General features: G+C 50.3%; 3 protein-coding genes across 10 annotated transcripts in view; 1 reads left to right on the top strand and 2 right to left on the bottom strand.

Annotated features, from left to right (window-relative positions):
- Positions 1 to 7,378, bottom strand: part of LOC308648562 (fer-1-like protein 4) — a gene marked incomplete at both ends in the record, with an annotated part of 42,660 nt that extends 35,282 nt beyond the window's left edge. The window contains 17 exon segments of the mRNA XM_081293318.1: positions 46 to 223; positions 414 to 522; positions 779 to 1,140; positions 1,748 to 1,934; positions 2,022 to 2,205; positions 2,318 to 2,477; positions 2,727 to 2,811; positions 2,890 to 2,952; positions 3,215 to 3,346; positions 3,462 to 3,522; positions 4,036 to 4,206; positions 4,492 to 4,533; positions 4,708 to 4,799; positions 6,175 to 6,274; positions 6,372 to 6,460; positions 6,970 to 7,025; positions 7,300 to 7,378. Coding sequence (XP_081149444.1) covers positions 46 to 223; positions 414 to 522; positions 779 to 1,140; positions 1,748 to 1,934; positions 2,022 to 2,205; positions 2,318 to 2,477; positions 2,727 to 2,811; positions 2,890 to 2,952; positions 3,215 to 3,346; positions 3,462 to 3,522; positions 4,036 to 4,206; positions 4,492 to 4,533; positions 4,708 to 4,799; positions 6,175 to 6,274; positions 6,372 to 6,460; positions 6,970 to 7,025; positions 7,300 to 7,378 — 2,150 coding nt within the window.
- Positions 7,379 to 11,237: 3,859 nt separating this feature from the next.
- Positions 11,238 to 16,338, top strand: SPAG4 (sperm associated antigen 4). 2 transcript variants are annotated; one of them, XM_081292258.1, is made up of 12 exons: positions 11,238 to 11,556; positions 12,034 to 12,138; positions 12,393 to 12,459; positions 12,650 to 12,711; positions 12,940 to 12,983; positions 13,243 to 13,268; positions 13,386 to 13,494; positions 13,729 to 13,804; positions 13,897 to 14,012; positions 14,322 to 14,489; positions 14,986 to 15,075; positions 15,177 to 16,338. In XM_081292258.1, the coding sequence occupies exons 1-12, from the start codon at positions 11,253 to 11,255 to the stop codon at positions 15,333 to 15,335; spliced, it is 1,326 nt and encodes a 441-aa protein (XP_081148384.1). In that variant the 5' UTR covers positions 11,238 to 11,252; the 3' UTR covers positions 15,336 to 16,338. The 2 variants fall into 2 exon arrangements, with proteins under 2 accessions (XP_081148384.1, XP_081148383.1); XM_081292257.1 differs by having other exon boundaries at positions 11,320 to 11,537.
- A 2,622-nt stretch (positions 16,339 to 18,960) lies between these two features.
- Positions 18,961 to 20,015, bottom strand: part of LOC308646433 (RNA-binding protein 12) — a 35,268-nt gene continuing 34,213 nt past the window's right edge. For all 7 annotated transcript variants that reach the window (XM_081289331.1, XM_081289332.1, XM_081289333.1 and 4 more), the window contains 3 exons: positions 19,838 to 19,971; positions 19,462 to 19,698; positions 18,961 to 19,291 (listed from right to left, as the gene is read on the bottom strand). In XM_081289331.1, coding sequence (XP_081145457.1) covers positions 19,151 to 19,291; positions 19,462 to 19,698; positions 19,838 to 19,971 — 512 coding nt within the window. In that variant the 3' untranslated portion in view covers positions 18,961 to 19,150. The remainder of the gene's footprint in view (positions 19,292 to 19,461; positions 19,699 to 19,837; positions 19,972 to 20,015) is intronic.

Genomic DNA, 20,015 nt, shown 5'->3' with positions numbered 1-20,015 from the left:
ATGATGACCTCCCAACACCCCCCTTAGAGTCATTGGAGCACTCACCCACTGCCGTCCACAGGCTCTGGCCTCTGAGCTGGAGTTCCCACCTCCTCCTCTTCTTCCAGACCGGTCCCCATATCTTCAGACTCCAGGAGAGACTGAGCCTCCCCCAGGTTGCCCTCAGTTCTCTCCCCAGCCCTGGACCCTCGGCCCAATTGCTCCTCTCGGCGGCCTGCATGACCTAGCCTCAGAGCAGCAAGAGTCAGCAGGCAATAGGTGGAGGGTCAGACCCCTCCCTCAATCAATTCTGCCTCAAGAGAAGTCAAAATCCACCCTTACGGAAAGTCAATAGCCCATTCCAGGAGCATACAGTCTGAAATGAATGACCACCCTCAAAACATGACCCTCAGGGGTTCAGGTAGGCCACACACCAATGGAAATCTCGAAGCTGATGGGCTGCAAGGCCATAGTGGGGTCAATCATGGTGGCTTCAAAGAGCACGCCAAAAAGCAGGAAATCTTCACAGGGCGCCAGGGCATTCTGGGGAAGGGAATCAGGCTGGAGTCACAATGTTCACAAAAAAACCATTACAATCAAGGCCCAGAAGTCACTGCAGGTGTCCTACACCCCTCTCTGCGCCTTGCAGCCTCAACACTTTGGCTCCAAGGGATTGGTCAGTCTCCCTCCACCCATTATGGTACAAACCCACCCAGCCCCCAAATTGAAACTCCCCCATGGTGTTCAGTGTCTGGGAATGCATTAAACCTCCAAAGCCGAGAGTGACTCCAGCCCCCACCTCCGTCAGAGGCAGCAACTCCTCCACTTCCACCTCCATAGCACTGGGAATCTCAGGAGATTCTGCACTGGAGCTGGTGTCCACCTGCTGCGGAACCCTGGTTGGGATCTGGCCCTGTCTGGCTTTCTTCTTCTTCTTTCCGGCGAGTCGGGACAACCTGGACCCCTGTAAGGTCTGGGGAGGTTCAGGTTCAGCTCTCCCTTCAAACACTTCCATGGACACTGCCACCAGAAGTCGGCCGCGGAACCAAAGGCCTTGGCCGACGCCTTCATTGAGACTTTGAAGACCATCCCGGACACCCCTGCTAGGGGGCGAGCCATAGAGGGGTATCCAGGCTGGGCCAAAGGTGGGGTTAAACCCAGCTGTGGGGGACAAGAACAGTGTTTTGGAGGAGAGCACGGGCGGGTGGGTACTAGAATAGTCTATACTCCATACCCTTATCTCCTCCAAGTCTGGGGGTGGGGATATGGGCAGGAAAGAGTTCAGCAGTTCTGGAAGAGAACAGCTGCAGACCGCTGGGTGCAGCTCAAAACCAGCTGGGCTCCCAAAGGCGAAGCGAATCGGTGAAGTTTGGCCTTTTGGGGCCACCAATTGATAGAGCCAAATACCCCCAGGCAGAGCCCGGACCGGGGTGGGGCTACATGTAATAGGGTGAAGGACTGGGTGAGTGGCTACTTAGGCGGCAGCAGTGTTTCAGCGAGCGTAAATCCGTAGGAAGAGCAGGGCAGGCGTGGTTACCGGATGCGTGACTGTGGTCAGGTTTTTGTCAAACCGAGGGTGGGGTTTGTGTCGGGTGGGGAGGGGGGCGGGCGAAGGGCGGGGCCAGCCTGGAGCAGTTCATTTTGTCGGGTGGACCCGACTCCCTCAACTGAGCTGGGTCCCCAGGAAGGAGCGACTGCGGCTCTGAGGGACCCAGGTTAGTTGAAGCGGGATCTGGGGCTGACAGGGCCCAGCGCCAGCTGCACTCACCCGCGCGGCCCGGGTGCGAGATCTGCTTCAAGTCCAGCACGTGCGTGGCGAGGGCCGCATCAAGGAGGGGCGCGTCGTCCCGCAGCTGCAGGCGAAGTCCGCGCGTCAGCGGTGGGAACAGCTCCACAAAGTTCAGCTGCTCGTTCCACTCCGGCGCCGCCGCCTCGCTGCGCACCGACGTCTCGCCCTGAAGACCGACGTGAAGACCGACTGAGAGGGTTGAGCGCGGGATCAGGGCCTGAGTTTCGGCGGAGTGGGCACGCTAGAGACTTACCTGCTGTCCCAAGAAGGACACCCGTACATAGGGGTCCACGAGGACGCGTTGGTCGTGCAGGGCGCGTGCCAGACTGCCCAGTAGCCCTGGACGCAGTGCTGGAAGGCCCTCGGCGCGGTACACCCGCACGCGGAGCCGCGCCCACGGCCTCTCTGCTCGTATCCCGCGCGGCAAGAGCAGGTTCCTGGAGGAGCAGGGAGGTGAGAGGCCGAGGAGCAGAATCTATCCCTTCGCCTGTCCGCGCCTCCGAGGCCGCCCCCATCCGATTCTCTCCTCCCCTCATCACCCCAGCTCACTTGTCGATGTCCGAACTGTGCCCTGGACCCAGGGGTGGCAGTGGAGGAGGCAGGTCTCCGCGTGCCCTCACGGACAAGGTGACCTTAACGAAGCCCTTGGTCCCGGCGCGGGTGTCCTGGGGGTCATGCAGAGGAGCCCATTTTTGATAGAAGTGGCCATCTAGGGCAGAAAGACGGGAGTCAGGGGACGCTGGTGGGATGCACCAGGCGATCATAGAGCTGCGACCAGAGCGTTGGACAGTGGCCGGGGTTCCTCTCTGGCTCAGTAGGGAGGAGTGAGAGTGTTTGGAGTGTCAGTCTTCGCAAGAGATGGCTGTCTCAGAAGTTAGTGCACAGGAGTCCATGCGGAGTCACTGCTGAGAGGTCCCTGTCCCTGCAGATCAGTCTCAATAAGCCTAAAGTTCTGTACCTGGCTGGTCGAAGACGATGCCCAGGTCCATCCTGAAGGTGCCTATCCGGGTGGCCATAAAGGGAAGGGACTGCGAATGGAAAACCTGGGGGGAAGTGGTGTTAGTCCCGAAGCTTCAGCGTTCCCCTTTCCTGAAGGAAAGCTCTCCCTTCTGTCTCCTCACCGTGATCTCCAGCAGCAAGTCTTGAAGGCGAAGCTGGGTCTCATGAAATTCGAACAAGAAGTACTGGATTGAAGTGGGAGTGAGGGAAAGTAAGGAAGGGAGAGAACATTAGATGTGAAGCGTTCACGCCAGCTTGCCCCAGCCTCTGGTGAAGACAACGCGGTACTTCCACCCTGGACTGAGCCTCTGCACACTTTTTCCCTTGATGAGTCCCGCCCCTCCATATTCTAGACTCCAGCGCACCTAGGCCACGCGTCCTCTAAGGATGATTCCTATCTTGCTCCCGCCCACTCTCAGACTCGCCACTTTCCTTGATCATGCCCACCTCATTGTAAAAGGGGCAATTGGTCCCACGCTGTGTGGCTGTCACACGGCGCTGCTCCCCAACTCGTATGGCCACATAGGGGTTAATGTTTACTCCCACTAGTTTCTGGGCTTCCAGCACGGTGACCCCTACCTAAAAGGTGCAGAAAGGGAGGAGAGGACGCCAGACCTACCAACGTAGGGGAAGGAACATGCGGGCACACAGAATGGGGGTTCCACAGGTTTGGGGCCTGGGAGGAGAGCAGTACCTGGAAGTCCTGGGCTTTGGACATTTGGAAAGGATCCCCACGGGCCAGGCTCTGGGCTCGGCTGTAAAGAAGCTTAAAGTCAGCTCTAGTTTCCCCATTCCCTGCCAACACACACACTCGCTTGATACTGGAGGTGAGGTCTCCTGTTCTTATAAACTTTTGGATTCTGAGTCTTTGGGGCTTGTCTTGCCTTACCTACACCTCAAGCAAGCCTACACCCAGAATTTGACCCATTCCTGAACTCCTAAATCAATTTATTTGTTCAAACAAAAATTTATTGGGCACCTACTATATGCCAACACTATTCTAAGCACTGGGACACTGCAGTGAGCCAGAGTTAAAACTTGCTCCTTACCTTTCATCACTTATCATTGTGTGAGCCAGTGTAACCAATCTTGACCTTGGAAGTGGCAGTGTCTATGCCTATGAGTGACCCTTGACCACAGGATATCCACCCTTCACCCATACCCTGGGACGTGTTTGTGAGGGTGGATGGGTGTGGGTCCACATGTGTGAATGGTGAGACTGACTCATTGGCAGGGTATAGGAGCAGGTGCATGTGGGTACAAGTTACCTCTTGAGGGGGCTGAATACGACCCCAGAAAGCTCCACATCAGGCTCATCCTCCAGGTCCAGCTCCAGCTCCAGATCCAGCTCATTCTCATCATCATCTTTCGGACCTAGGCTTCGAGCTAGCCTGCGGCCCAGAGCTACTGCCCGTCGCTCCAGCCGGGCCTCCCCAGGCCTAATAGGAAAGCCCTCAAGAGATATGCCTGGGACCTGTTACCCATATCTGGGCATTCCTTGATTTTGTTGACCTTAGGACTGACCCTTAGACTGACCCCACTGATCTCAGCGCAGACTCCTAACCCTGAGAGCTCTCAAATTCCCAAATTGACTCTTGATTCTGGAACAGATCTCTGACCTTGGAATTGATTCAGTCCTGATACCTTCAGAACTAACCCCATGTCACTGGCTCCTAACCCCAAGACCAACCCCAGTGATCCCAGATCATCCCCCATATACTTACTCCAGCTCCTGGAAGCCCACATTGGGGATGATCAACTCTGAGCTGGGAGGAAGAAAAATGAGGGGAGTGAGGGGGGGCCAGGCCCAAAGACAGAGCGGCAAGAGTCATAGTATCTGGCTATAACTCTATGGATCCGGAGTGAAAACTTCTCCCTTTCCAGGACCTGCCTGGACTGGGACCACCTGGGCTGGAATCACCAGGCTTTGCTTAGTTTACCTATCCCGGATGAGTGCCCCAAAGTCCTCCTCTGCCCAGGCTCCAGCAGCACCCTCTGGAGGCTGATACTTCAGGTCAAGCTCCACCTGGATCTGAAAACATACACAGTGTAGTACTCCTCAAACTGTCCTAAGCCTGAGAGGCCCAAGGACAATGCCTTTTTCTCCATCTGTAAACACAGACCCTCCTGGCCTGCAACTAAGGTGACTTGTGGATCCTTTCTAATTATCAATAATGTTGATTATTCACAACTTTGCTAAGAATGTAATGAGCAAGCTATTTATTGAGGAGGTCAAATACAGCTCCAAAATCTCCTACTGCTTTTGCAAATCCCTTACTGTGATCTTCTCAGTTCTGCATGGCCTGGTCCTTGCCATCCACTCCAGCTCCTTCTCATTGCGGGTTCTGCTCTTCTCTGCTCTCTAGCTATGCTCCCCCAGGATACTGGACTTTAGTATATTTGGGTTCTTCTGCCTGGAATATTCTTCCTTCATGCTTCATACCTATAATAGTTGAGCTCCAAGCTTAAGCATTACTTTCTCAGGGAAATTTTTCTGACCTCAAAGTAGATCTCATATCCTTGTTATGTACTCTCCCAGCTCCCTACCTGCATTCAGTTGCAATTTCACACTTATTTGTGTGGATATTTGTTTAATGTTAGGCAAGAGAGCTCCAACAGGGTAATTCCATGTCTGGTTTTACTGACTACTGAATCCTCATAGCTCAGCACCACACTTGGCTTTTAAGAGCTTTATCAATGACTATAGAGTGAATGAAAAAACAACACTTGCTTTAAATCCACATAATGTAAATGAAGAAAACAGCTTAGAAATGTTAAATAGCTTGTCCAAGTTTTCAAATGAGAAGCTGTCAGATGGGAGATTTCAAGCCAGATCTACTTCTAGGCAATACGAATTTCTGTGAAACACCAGGAAAATCCATTGCATGTCTGTGATTTCAGCAGCTCAGAAGGCTAAGGCAGAAGGGTCGCCAGTTCAAAGCCAGCCTCAGTAACTGAGCAAGGCACTAAGCAAATCAGTGAGACCCTGTCACTAAATAAAATATAGAAAATGCTTGGGATATGGTTCAGTAGTTAAGTGCCTTTGGGTTCAATTCCTGGTAACAAAATGAAAGGAAGGAAGGAAGGAAGGAAGGAAGGAAGGAAGGAAGGAAGGAGAAAATTCAGCCAGGTGTTCAACTTTGTCTCTCACAAGAAGTGAGTCTACTCCAGGATCAAAGAGCAACAGAAAACTTATCTCCCCTTTTGCCACAACCTAGGGCCTCAGAGCTGAACCTGGTTCTGGCCCACATCATACTCAGACAGGGACTGCAATGAAAGGAGCCCTAGCAGTGGTAGGGGTTGATACCACGGTGTCTGGGTCTTGAGTTTCCCTGGGTTAAGTGTAATCCTCTATCTAGAGGGGGTCTCAGGTTTGGGGGTGGCAGACTGGTGCTGATGGGACTCACAGGGGACACTTGCAGGTTTTCATCCACTAGGGCCTCCCGTAGCACCAAACGCCCAGCACTCTGTAGCTGTTGCAGGGAGATCACCAGGGTCCCCAGAGGCCTAGGGGAGTAGCACGGGACAGAAGAGTATCCCAGGGAAATGTCAGTAAGTCAATCCCAGCCTCTCTTGCATCCCTGGCTCCCCCAGGCCTACTCACCTGGAGCTGAACACACGGCTGCAGTTGACTACCTGCACGGACAGATTTTCCCCAGTGAGTGGAGCTCCATAATGGGGCCAGCGGAACAGCTGGGGATAGGAAGAAGCTTGTAACACTCATTGCTGGGCTGGCCCTTATTCCTAATCCACCCCTATTCCCAACCCTGAAATTGAAGCCAACCCCTAAACCTGGAGCTAACCCTAGGACTGGTCTTCCAAACCTGAAATGATCCTTCCAACCAGGGACTGACTACAAACAAGGGCTAATCTAGAGCTAACTATCAGTCAAGAAATAATGCCCTCCAGTCTTAGAACTGACTTATTCCAAGTGGGTCTGATTTTTTTTTCAAGTTTTCGGTGGACAAAGCATCTTCATTTTACTTTTATATGGTGCTAAGGATGGAACCCAGAGCCCCACGCATGCCAGGCGAGCATGCTACTGCTTGAGCCACATCCCTAGCCCAAGGGTCTGATTTCTTAAGTCTGTTTCTGACCCCACTTCCCAAGACTACATCTCCCCAATCCCAGTAATGAGCCCAGGATGGACCTGGAAAGGAATCAGCCCAGCTTTTACCCATCCAGGAGCCATCCATACTGACCTCACCGACATCGGCTTCTTGACCACAGCGAATTTTCCTTGTTTTCTGGGTAAAACCTGCTCAGGATTGAAACTAGTCATTTATTAGCCCTTACCCACATAAAAAAGTCATTAGCCTCTTCTACCCTTGGTCCAGTGTCCATTCCCCCTAGACTCACATTTAAAGGAAAAAAGCGGTTGGGTGAGGGAAAAAAGCAGAAGGTCAGAGGTGGTAGGCTGGGGAGAAAGGAGACAAACTGTAGAGATGGCCAGGAACTGGGTTAGAGGTCTGGGAAATAGAGGGTTAGAAGTCCAGTTCCAAGAATTCTTACAGTATCCTTGCAAGCCTCACCCCGAAAGCTGAGCTTCACTTGTCGGTCATGGGTGCCTGGCAGCCCTGTTAGTCTCCTCACACACACAGTCAGAGCCATGGTCCCTGTGCCACTGGCTCACCCTTTGCCTGACTGTCCACCCCAATCACTTCTGACTCACTGGACTCACCCAGCAGGTTCAGCAATCCCTGCCCTTTAGTCAAACACTCAGGCAGCAGGCCTGGGAGTCATGGGTGGAGAGGGAGGGATAATGGAGAGGTGGGGGTAAGGTCCCTGTGGTCAGCTCAGTCCTTCCTGCCTTCATCAGCTACAAGTTGGTCAATGCTTCATACTTCATCCCATCCTCATGGGGTGAGAGCTGAGACAGGATAGGAGTGGAGAGGATAGGGCCCAAATCTAGTCCTTGCTAGCCTATGAAGCCGCAAGGGCATAGACCTCATGCTGTTTCTTGTTCATCTTTGTGTTCTCAGAATCAGTTTTCATTTTATTTATTTTTCCTAGCTCAGAATATGATACACAGTAGACCCTTAATGGCCCACCACCATGCCTAGTCACTTACTTTGCCTGGGTAAAAGGATGGAATAATAATAGAATCCCCTTGGGCTGGGGATGTGGCTCAAGCGGTAGCGTGCTCGCCTGGCATGCGTGCGACCCGGGTTCGATCCTCAGCACCACATACCAACAAAGATGTTGTGTCCGCCGAGAACTAAAAAATAAATATTAAAAATTCTCTCTCTCTCTCCTCTCTCTTAAAAAAAAATAAATCCTGGGCTTCCCTCCCTCCCTTTGTTTCCTCCTCCTCCTTCTTTAAAAAAAAAAAATAATAGAATCCCCTAGTTTTACGGGATACATTATTAGCTTGAGCATAGTAGTTGTTTCATATTTTTTGTTTTGTTTTATTTTTGGTACTAGGTATTGAATTCAGGGGCATATGGCCACTGAGCCACATCCCCAGCCCTAATTTGTATTTTATTTAGAGACAGGGCCTCACTGAGTTGCTTAATGCCTTTCCATCACTGAGGCTGGCTTTGAACTCATGATCCTCCTGTCTCAGCCTCCTGAACTGCTGGGATTACAGGCATGCGCCACTGCACCCAGCTCCATATGCTTCTTAACCAGAAGCAAATGGTCCTTAACTTGGGGTCCTAGGATTCCAGTGGTATCATACATGGGCTCCAAGGAGTCAGCAAACCTTTAAAATAGTCCGTGATTTTTTAAAATTTTAATACAGGGTCTCACTAAGTTGCTGAGAGCTTCATTAAGTTGCTGAGGCTGGCCTTGAATTTGTAATCCTCCTGCCTAAGCCTCCTGAGTCACTGGGACTACAGGCATGTGCCACCATACATAATGTAAAAAATTTTAACATACCACTGTAAAATATGAAGCATTTGTGCTTTTCTCTGGGCATAAAATTCCTAGCTTGGGTTAATGACTTTTAATAGATGTTCAATAATTATGCTCAATGAAGGAATAAATATATCTCACAGTCTGAACCCAAAATAGGTGACAAAAACTATGTGTTGAATGTATTGGGGATTGAACCCAAGAGTGCTTTACCACTAAGTTACATTATCAGTCCCTTTTTGTGGTGGTTGTATAAGATCTTGCTAAATTGATGGAGGCTGACCTCAAACTTGCAATCCTTCTGCCTTAGTCTCTTAAATCACTGAGATTATAATGGCCCACCACCATGCCTAGTCACTTACTCTATTTACTATACTCCTACATGCAAGACTTGTGCTATATCCTGGAGGATGGACAGAAGGGATTCAGCCACAGAGAGGTGAGTCAGATGTGTTGTTTGTCTCTCAGGAGCTTCATGGGCTCCATTGATAAAATGGCTAGAAATACCATCATATGGCAGTTTCCATCACAATAGGAAAGGGTCAGGTGTGGGGATCTCCGAAGGAGGGCAGTTGGGCTTCCCAGAGGAGGGAGCTTTGAGTATAGGAGTTGGGAGCAGAGATAGGCATCTAAGCAGTTGAGAGGAATGCAGGATGCTTTGTAGGGCACACGATTTGCTCAGTTTGACCTGAATACAAGGAATTCAGGGCAGCAGCAGTAGATAAGATTAGACCATCAGAGGAACTAGGTCTTGCTGTATGGCTTTAAGCTACCTATGATTCCTTCTTGTGCTTTAGCATTCCCATCTCAATAGGGGTTGGAAAGCCCTGTTCTGCTTTTTGCCCCAGTTATTAGGAATTCAACTGATTTTGGGAATCTATACAATATAAGACAAGGGGAATGGACTATTCTCTTTCTAAGCAAGGACCAGGTTAGACCTCAAGGTCCTCAGATGTTGGGGGTTTCACTTGCCCTTTTGATAAACAAGGGACATTGGTACCAAAAGAGTTCACAAATATTAAGTAAGTGGGGGAGAAAGGGGACTAGATTTGGACAGAATTTTTAGTTTGCAGTGCCTTGGTCTTCCTCTTTTTCTGTCCCGAGCTCTGTGGTATCTAATCAAGCAATGCACTGATGTCACTTCTCTGGAGCCTGGCACAAGCACCTCCCCTTGGGCTAGAACACATCTTAAAAGACTGTCCCTGTGCCTCCACCCCTCTAAGAACTGCCACTTTCACTACCTAACATTCTAAGGAAGGAGTGGTATGTAATAGGCTGGAGGGCAGGATATTGGAATTCTAATCAGTCACATATTCTGTGGTCTCAGGGATGTCCTTCCCCCTTCTGGATCTTTTTGTGTAATTTGTGCTGGATGTTTTCAAAGCGTGGTCCCTAACCAGGATTACATATGTGGTTGTTAAAATGCATATTTCTGTGCCCACCCCAGAAAGGCAGTGGTATAATCCCAAGGCATGCCTGGGAACCTGAATTTCTATAAGCTGCTCTAGTGCTCTGTTGCACAGCAGGAGTTTGGGAACTTCTGGTGTCTTGGAAGTGACCATCTGTGATTACTCATTTTCTTTCTTTCTTTTTTTTTAATATTTATTTTTTAGTTCTCAGCGGACACAACATCTTTGTTTGTATGTGGTGCTGAGAATCCAACCGGGCCGCACGCATGCCAGGCGAGCGCGCTACCGCTTGAGCCACATCCCCAGCCCTCTTTCTTTCTTTTTTAATATTTATTTTTTTAGTTGTAGTTGGACGCAATACCTTTATTTCACTTATTTATTTTTATGTGGTGCTGAGGATTGAACCCGGGGTCTCGCATGTGCTAGGTGAGCGCCCTACCGCTGAGCCATAATCTCAGCCCCCTCATTTTCTTATCCATAGTTCAGTGTGGGGTTTGAGTGTGGGTATAGTGATTGGTGGGTGCGCAATTCCCACCCGACAGACCTCTGGGAACATGGGCCTGGTTGGGGAGGAACCCACAGATCCTGAGTTCAGAGTCTTCTGTCTCGATAACTAGAAAGAGAGGAGAGAGTTGAAGGCTTGCAGAGCAAAAGGACCATATGTTTATTTAGAAGTGCCCTGGATGATGCTCTGATCCTTCTTAATGTTTATTCCTTGGCAAATATTTGAGCACCTACTACAGGCTAGGCTATCTAAGTACTTACTGCAAGATACGCAGTGGGGGAAAAAATCCCCACCCTCAAAAAGTTTACCTTCTAGTGGGCCTGACAGGCAATAATGTAATAAATAAGTAAAACATATAGCATGTTAGTGTCAAATGAGAAAAACAGCAGGGAAGGAAGATAGAAATTACGCTGAGCGCCATTCTGCGTGTTCTGGAAAAAGATGTGATGTCAAACATCAGAAAGAGTAAGAGATTGCAATGGCTCCCAGCGACGTCACGGCTAGCTCTATGACGTACGGTCAGGACGTGCGGCGGAGACCTTGGTCTCCTCTATGACGACAGCAGCCAGGCCCAGATACAGGTGAGAGGGCCGAGTCTGGCTGCGCGGCCGCCGGCTCACGCAGAATCCGTAGGGTCCTCGCGGCACGCAGCGGCTGAGGGCCTTGGCGGCTGCGGCGGCGACTTTGGCGTCCGTGAGGGGCAGCCCAGGTCAGGATGCGGCGGAGCCCTCGACCAGGCTCGGCCGCGTCCCCGCACAAACCCAACTTCTACAGCGACAACAGCAATAGTTCAGAGAGCGTCATTTCGGGGGACAGCAGCCGGCACCGTTCAGCTGGGCCGGGGCCAAGGGAACCCGAGGGCAGAAGGGCTGGGGGCTCCAGCTGCGGTGAGCCTGCCCTGAGCCCAGGACTGCCCGGAGGACCCACATGGGCAGGAAGGTCTCGGCAGAAGCCGGCGTCTCGGAGCCACAAAGGGCAGACCGCTTGTGGCGCCGCAACCGTGAGGGGCGGGGCCTCGGGTGCGGGCGGGGTCGAACCTGGGGGAGCCGAGGGAGGGGGCGGGGCCTACGGGCGGAGCCTGGCGAGGAGAGGGGATAAGATTATGTCTGGGCACCTTTTAGCAAGGGGGACGCTAAATGAAATCCCTTGAGGGGCGGTGCCTTGGTGTGATGGACGGCCCTGGGAAGGGGCGGGGAAAACCCTGTGATTGGGCACCACTGAGGAGGCGCCTCAGTGTTGGTGTGAGTGGCTATCTGGGAAAGGGGGCCGCACCCAGACCTCAGGATGGGGGCGGAGCATCCGCTTGGGAGTGGGACCAACTCTAGAATGAGCCTGGGGGGATGCGGAGGGAGAGGCCTGGGATTCCGGTGCGGCGGGTCCAAAGCCTGTTTGAGAGGCTGCCCAGCTCTCTGGCGGCTGGGCTGGGGAGCCTGCTCTCGGGGAAAGAATGGGCCTGCGGTGCTCAAGGCCCCAATGGAGCCTTTGGGCTCTCGCAGAACCGACTGAGTCTCCTGTAGTCTCTGAGGAGCCGCTCGATCTTCTCTCCACCCTGGATCTGAGGCAGGAGATGCCTCCGCCGCGAGTGTCCAAGAGCTTCCTGAGTACGGTCCAGGCCAGCGCCAGTCCCCTCTGATCCTCCCGCTCAGCCCTCGGACTCCAATTCTCAAGTCCGAGTCCCCAGCCCCTTTGAGATTCAAGTCTGAGTATCCAGCCGTTTCTCGCCCTCAACGCATTCTCCTAGCGTATTCTTCGCTTCCCGGGTCCCTCCCGAACCCAGGCTCTGCCCTGATGCCCTTCCTGAGCCCCTTCTGAACCTGTAACACCACGCTCTCTGAACACGCTTTCCTCTTCCCAGGCCTCCTCTTCCAGGTGCTGAGCGTGGTGTTATCCCTGGTAGGAGACGCGCTGGTCAGTGTGTACAGGTCAGAGGGAGGGACAAGGGCGCCCCAGAGGCTGCTCTCTGGCGGGGGTGGGAAGTAGGACCATGCAAGACCGAGGCTTGAGCCGATTCAGATTTGGATGAGTCGTGTTCACAGGAGCTGAGTCTAGGACTCTGGGGGGTGACGAGGTCCTGGGAGGGCCTCGGGCCTCAATCTCCCTCTGGTTCCTTAGGGAGGTCTTTTCCATACGCTTCCTGATCACCGCAGTGTCGCTGCTGAGCGTCTTTCTGGCAGGTAAGGGACCGAGAATCCCTTGAGGCACCAGCTCTGAAAGTTTAGAGACAAATCCATCTGATTTACATCCCCGCCCCACGTTCCTCAGCCCACTCAGAGCCCTCTAGTCGCCCCTCTGTCTTCCATCGCCCTCCCCACCCTTCAGGCGTCTGCGGTCCAGTTTCCTTCCGCCAGGTAAACTCCTTTCCTTCCTCTTCCTTTCCCGGACACCCTCCCCCTTTTCTACAGCACTGTGGTGGGGGCTCCTGTACCTGGTCCCTCCTCTGGAGAATGTAAGTCGGGAAGACCGTTTTCTGGATGGGTGGAGGTTGTGGGGGGCTCCTTGTGCTGGTGCTGGAGGCTAATTCTAAGGAAGGGCTGGGCCTTGAACAAATTCGGAGAGGCTCTGGTCCGGGAAGTTCAGGGTAGTGTATGTGTGGGAGGAGCAGTTCTCCAAAGGAGGCGTTTTGAGTCGGTTGTCCAAAGGCTGGCTTGGGAGAAAGCGGGGCGCGGAGCTGAATTGCACTGTTTGTCCCTCCCTCTCTCCAATAGGAACCTAAGGAGATGCTGACTCTAAGGTGAAAGAGGGCACTTGGGGTGGGTATTGAGCGACTCAAAGGTGTTTCGTCCTGGGCATTAACGGGAGAGGTCCCGGATCAGGAAGCCAACTGCAGGTGCTAACCTCCTCTCTCCAGCGAGTACCACGAGCGCGTGCGCTCTCAGGGGCAGCAGCTGCAGCAGCTCCAGGCCGAGCTGGATAAGCTCCACAAAGAGGTGTCCAGTGTTCGCGCAGCCCACAGCGAGGTGAGTCGCGCAGCGAGGATGCTCAGAGGCTGGGTGACCCCGCCCCGCTCGCAGTCCCCGCGCACCTAGGAAACCGCCAGCAGATCCCGCTTGCTGGGGCCCGGGATTCAGTCCCCACTGCGGGTCTCTCCTGGAGGCCCACACAATCCATCCCAGAGCACTCAGTTTGGGGAGACAGGCCCACCTGTAAACCAGCTCACAAGCCCGCCTCTCCGCCACCCTTTCACACTGCAGAGAGTGGCGAAGCTAGTGTTTCAGAGGCTGAATGAGGACTTCGTGAGGAAACCCGACTACGCGCTGAGCTCTGTGGGTAAGACATGCAAAGAGAGATCCTGACACAGATCTTTCCCCAGCAGGGGGTAAGGCCTGGGAACTCCTGAGGGTTACTCCTCCCTACTACAGGAGCCTCCATCGACCTAGAGAAGACATCCCGCGACTATGAGGACACGAACACTGCCTACTTCTGGAACCGCTTCAGCTTTTGGAACTACGCGCGGCCGCCCTCGGTCATCCTGGAGGTGGGCCTGTAATCGGGATCCCGAGATCAAGGGGCGGGACCTGGAGTTCCCTGGAGGCGGAACTTGGCGGTGCAGAAGGGTATGGCCGGCTGAAAAGCCGAGTCTGGCTTGGCCCAGGTGAGGCTGTGCTGAAAGCCGAGGATGGGGTTAAAATGAAGACACCTAACAGCGCTGGGGACTGAGCACTGGGCGGCATCTGGCTTGATAGGGATCCGGACGGGAGGAGTAGAGGATGGGAAAGGACAGCAGTTGCTCTCTTTTGTGGGTTCTGATGATCTCTTCCCTCCACCACCCCTACCCGGCCTGCAGCCAGATGTGTTCCCTGGAAATTGCTGGGCTTTTGAGGGCGACCAGGGTCAGGTGGTCATCAGGTTGCCAGGTCGTGTGGAGCTGAGCGACATCACCCTACAGCATCCACCGCCCAGTGTGGCACACACCGGGGGAGCCAACAGCGCCCCCAGAGACTTCGCAGTCTTTGTGAGTGGTACTGAGGCCAGGAGGTGGGGGGTGCTTAGAAAGCACAAAGCGGATCATAATAACTAGGGCAGGCATTTGAGGCTTTGCTTGCTCATCTATGTATCAGACAAAGCCACTTGCCTCTCAGGCCTGCTATAGGTTATAAATAATCATGACTATATCCAAATGTTAGTTATGGCTTATTGAGCCTTTTCTCTAGGCCAAGCACTTTACATGCATTATTTTATTGAATCCATCTCACCACTGATGAAATAATATTATCTCCCCTTTTGTATATAAGGAAAGTAATACTCTGGAAGAGGAGGTATTACTATCCCCAGGTAACACAACTATTGGCCAGACTTAAAAAACCTAGTTTTTTAAGAGCCCACATTCCACACTACACATCCTATCATCAGAATACTCACAATTACCAAACACATAGAAGAAGAACCCCCACAAAGTTGTTTTCCTTCCCCATGCCTCACTGTTCCTCCATTCACTCTTCACCCACCAGGGCCTTCAGGTTGATGATGAGACTGAAGTTTTCTTGGGGAAATTCACCTTTGATGTGAAGAAATCTGAGATTCAGACTTTCCATCTACAGGTGTGTGTCTCTCACCGTTAAGGCAGTACAGCAGAGAGATGATTGGGGAGGGCAGCCCATGGAAGAGCATTTTTTTTGGCATGATCCATTTGTCTTCCCAGAATGACCCTCCATCTGCCTTTCCAAAGGTGAAGATCCAGATTCTAAGCAACTGGGGCCACCCACGTTTCACGTGCTTGTATCGAGTCCGTGCACACGGTGTGCGAACCTCAGAGGGGGCAGGGGATAGTGCCATGGGGGCCACTGGGGGGTCCCATTAAACACGCTGATGGTTGGAGTAGAATTGAGCCCTGTGCTGAAGGCAGCCAGATCAATACTGAGCCAGGGGGGTCTCGGCTGGAAAGATCTCTGGCATATAAATGATAGGGTCTACCTTCCAATGCATCCTCTTTTCTTAGAGTAAGTCCAGATCAAAATAATAGCAGCAAATGTTCATGGAGTGCTTACCATGTACAAGAGCCAGAGCTGTGTGGACATTCTGTACTACACGTTACCTCCACAGGTCGCTCTCTTTAATTGCAGAGCTGACAGGCAGCTGAAGACATGATTGAACTCCTCAATTCCCATCCACCAATGTCTGGAATGACTTTCCCAATGTCTGGGAAGCTTCCCAAATCCTACTAGGTACAGATGGAGGGGAAAATACATTTCTTCAAACACTAAGGAGACTTAAGGAAGCTTCTGAATCAAAGAGGTGATGCAGGCCTAGTAGCCCTTATGAAGGTAGTCTTCACTGAGACCTGAGTGACTGACTCCGTTTGACAAAGTGTGGATGTTCACCATCTAGTGTTCATCAGTTTGTGCCCTCAAGGAGCTTGGCAGGGTAAATAAAGAAGATGCTCTAGGAAAGAGAATTTATTTACAGATCCAAGAATTGTTCAATCTAATGGTCAAAAGGAATTCAAGGAAAATAGATGGAAGAGACAGGCAATCAAGGGATTAATGAATTTTACCTAGGGGTAGAGAAAAGGGCATAGCAAGAGTAAAGAAATATGCAACATCTTGGGTGTTAGGATTTCCCAGTATGGCCCAGTGTGATGACACATGCCTGTGATTCTGGCAATGGGAAACTGAGGCAAGAGGATCTCAAGTACAAAGCCAGCCTCAGCAATTTAGCAAGACTCTAAGCAACTTAGTGAGACTGTCACAAAATGTAAAATAAATAAAAAAGGACTTGGGGGGCTGGGGCTGTAGCTCAGTGGTAGAGTGCTTGCCTAGCATGTGTGAGGCACTGGTTAGATCCTCAGAACACCACATAAAAATAAATTAATAAAGATATTGTGTGTCCCTCTACAACTAAAAAAATATTAAAAGAGTGGAAATGTGGGTCAGGGTTTAAGCTAAGTTACTAGGTTCAAACCCTGGTACACCCAAGCCCCAATTCTCAGTATATTAATGGTTTGTTTATTTTTTTGGTACCAGGGATTGAACTCAGAGGCACTTGATCACTGAGCCTCATCCCCAGTCCTAGTTTTTGTATTTTATTTTAGAGACAGGGACTCACTGAGTTGCTTAGTGCCTTGCAGTGGCTGAGGCTGGCTTTGAACTTTCAATCCTCCTACCTCAGCCTCCAGAGCCACTGGGATTACAAGCATGTGCCACTGCACGAGGCTAGTATGTTCATGTTTTATAAGAACATACAGACTATCAATAGTTCCCTAGAAAGTAAAACTGGGATTGTTCAATGTATTGGGGTGGAATACTTATCCATCTGTTTAAACTTCAGGGATATTATTTTGTACTTAATTTGAAGCCAAATTAAGTGCTCTCAAAATCTCGAGCTAGAGATACAATGCTTACCTAATATACATGAGGCAGTACTGGGGTTGATTCCAGCACTGAAAAAATGAAGGCTGGGGTTGTGGCTCAGCAGTAGAGTGCTCAGTCTAGCACCTGTGAGGCCCTGGGTTCGATCCTCATCACAACATAAAAATAAAAGGCATTATATTCAACCACAACTAAAAACTAAATACTAAAAAAAAGAGAGAAAGAAAGGAAATACAAAATAATACAGATTTTTCTGGAGGAGAGTCTCACAACAGGAACCAAAAGCCTTACATTTTTTATACTCTTTAACACAGCAATTCCATATTTAAAAGTGTTATCTGAAGAATACCCAGATATAGGGGCATAGTGGCATGCACCTGCAATCCTAGCTATCTGGGAGGCTTCCCAGGCAGAAAGATCACAAGATTGAGCCTGGGTAATACAGTAAAACTGTCTCAAAAAATAACATAAAAAAAGAGCTGCGGTTGTATAGCTCAGTGGTAAAGCACTTTACCTAGCACATGTAAGACCATGTGTGGTATCAAGCCCCAGCAATCAGCAAGAAAAAAATATATATTCAAAGAATACTTATCGGGGCTGGGGATGTGGCTCAAGCGGTAGCGCACTCGCCTGGCATGCGTGTGGCCCGGGTTCGATCCTCAGCACCACATACCAACAAAAGATGTTGTGTCCGCCGAGAACTAAAAAAATAAATATTAAAAATTCTCTCTCTCTCTCTCTCCTCTCTCACTCTCTTTAAAAAAAACAAAGAATACTTATGGGCAACACAGCAAGACCCGTTCTCCAAAATAAATAAAAAAGGACTGGGGATGTAGCTCAGTGATATAGCAACCCTGGGTTCAATCCCCAGTGTCAGAAAGAATGAAGTGAGGCAATAAGTTCTGATAGATAAAGCATCCAAAATATATTAAATAAAAATAAGGTACTAAGTATGTAATATGTCCTATTTAGGAAAAACTTTTTTTGTGTAGAACAGAGGCCCTTATCCTACTGCATTATCTACATTGTATAATATTTACACGTGAAATAATTTATACTAACTAGGACATATTTTAAAAATTAGAAAATAAAACATCCTAAAACAGTACGCATGGCCTATAAATATGCATAAAGGACTAAAAGCACCAAATATATTTTAATTAGGACACAAGAATCTTGGTGTATCTATTTTTTCTATATTTGAAACTTTTCTAGCTGGGCATGGAGGCACATTTCTATTTATTTTTACTTTTTTTTTTTAGTTGTACTTGGACACAATATATTTAATTTTTATGTGGTGTTGAGAATCGAACCCAGTGCCTCACACATCAAGGCGGGCGCTCTACCACTGAGCTATAGCCCCAGCCCTAATTTTTTTTTAAATATTTTTTAGTTTTATTGGAATACAATACCTTTGTTTTATTTATTTTTATGTGGTGCTGAGGATCAAACCCAGGACCTTGCACATGTAAGGTGAGAGTTCTACCGCTCAGCCCCAGCCCCAGCCCACATGCTTGTAACTCTGTACTTACATAGAGGCTGAGGCAGGAGGATCCCAAGTTTTAGGTCAGCCTCAGCAACTTCCCAAAACCCTGTTTGTTTCAAAATGAAAAGTACTGGGCTTGTAGTCCAGTAGTACAGCGCTTCGGGTACAATCCCTACTATTACAAAAATAAGTCTTTCTAAGGCACAGTGGCATATGCCTGTGGTCCAGAGCACTCGTGAGGCTGAGGCAGGAGGATTGCTTGAGTTCAGGAGTTGAAGGCCAGCCTGGACAACACAATGAGACATCATGCCCCACCCTTAAAAGTCTTTCTACAATGAATATAGGTATTAAATCTCTAGTAAGGAAAAAAAGAAAATCGCTGTTAAAAAATTCAGGTTTTATAGCCTATATTTAGGACCAGAACTACCACTGCTCCCTCCTCTAGGAAGTGTAATATAGCCTGTTACACCTTAAAAGGAAAGGCCTGTGTTTCAGCTTCTTTGGAAGGAACAGAAATCTGGCTAGAAATACCCATCTTTAGGCATCATTCAGGATCAGCACCCCTGAAGTTCAGAGAAGTAAACATTGCTAATGGAATCTTACCCAAAATACAGAGTGATGGCACAGCAGTGGTCTGTTACTGATCTTTATTAAATGATAAAGGACAAACAGGAAGAGCAGCAAGAGCAGAAGCCAGTATAAAAGTATCAAATATAAAGTGCTAGCATGGGGGGAGAGTCTAGGGTTGGGCCATGGCCCAGAGAATCTTGGGGGTACAAGGCTAAGGACTAGGTCTGGCCATAGCCCACCCTCCCAGGGAATCTAGACCTGTGGGGTCTGGACAGGACCCTTGGCGGGGGATGGAGGCATCTTGAATGGGGCCCAACCTTGGGCCTTGAAGTAGGAGACCACCTGTGTAGGCACTTCTGCAAGTACAGTCTGGGCCAATGCTTCCCGAGGAGCCTGCCAGGAGAAGGGCAAGATCAGTGGGGGCCTACAACAGCTTCCTAAAGTCTACATCTCACACCCAAGGAAGGACACAAAATCCAAGACTCAACCCTAAGACTTTGATGAAAGTCCTGAGCCTCAACCCATATCAAGAAGAGTAAACCCCCAGATTCACCCCCACTCACATTTTGGAATTTGCGATAAGGCACAAACTGTACTATGTCGCGGGCAGATGCCTCTCCAGAGCGTGTCCTCAGAGGCCCACCATCGGCGTCAAGCTGTTCCATGGCCTCAAAGTCAGCACCACCAACACCCACAATGATCACTGACATGGGCAGTTTCGAGGCATGCACCACAGCTTCACATGTGGCCGCCACATCTGTCACAGCACCATCAGTCAACAGCAACAGCACGAAGTATTGCTGGGGGTAAGCCCATTCATGTACTGAGTCAGATCCTCTTTCCCAAAATCCTCTACTTTAGCCACACACTCCCACACATAAAAAGTCCCTTGACGCACAGCCCTCACTACTCCACTGCTACAATACCCACAACCCTCACCGAGGCAGTCCCCTGATATGCAGCCTGGGCTGCAAACCTGGCCACATGGTTGATGATGGGTGCAAAGTTGGTGGGGCCATAGAGGCGTACTTGGGGTAGGGCTTGGCGGTAGGCATCCACAATGCCCTGGATGCCTGTAGAGAACAAGGGCAGGAAACATTATAAAATACTTGACCTC

The sequence above is a fragment of the Spermophilus citellus genome, assembly GCF_964194105.1.
Source record: "Spermophilus citellus genome assembly, chromosome: 4".
NCBI classification, from domain to species: Eukaryota; Metazoa; Chordata; class Mammalia; order Rodentia; family Sciuridae; genus Spermophilus; species Spermophilus citellus.
The sequence above is the reverse complement of the archived record's forward strand: the minus strand, read 5'-3'. Positions and strand labels throughout refer to the sequence as shown.

Excerpts from the sequence above, each read along its gene's own strand:
- SPAG4 (XM_081292258.1), top strand. The coding sequence starts at position 11,253 with ATGCGGCGGAGCCCTCGACCAGGCTCGGCCGCGTCCCCGCACAAACCC. Across the intron at positions 12,460-12,649 it reads GCGCTGGTCAGTGTGTACAG|GGAGGTCTTTTCCATACGCT; the intron begins GTCAGAGGGAGG and ends CTGGTTCCTTAG. Across the intron at positions 13,495-13,728 it reads TTCGCGCAGCCCACAGCGAG|AGAGTGGCGAAGCTAGTGTT; the intron begins GTGAGTCGCGCA and ends TTCACACTGCAG.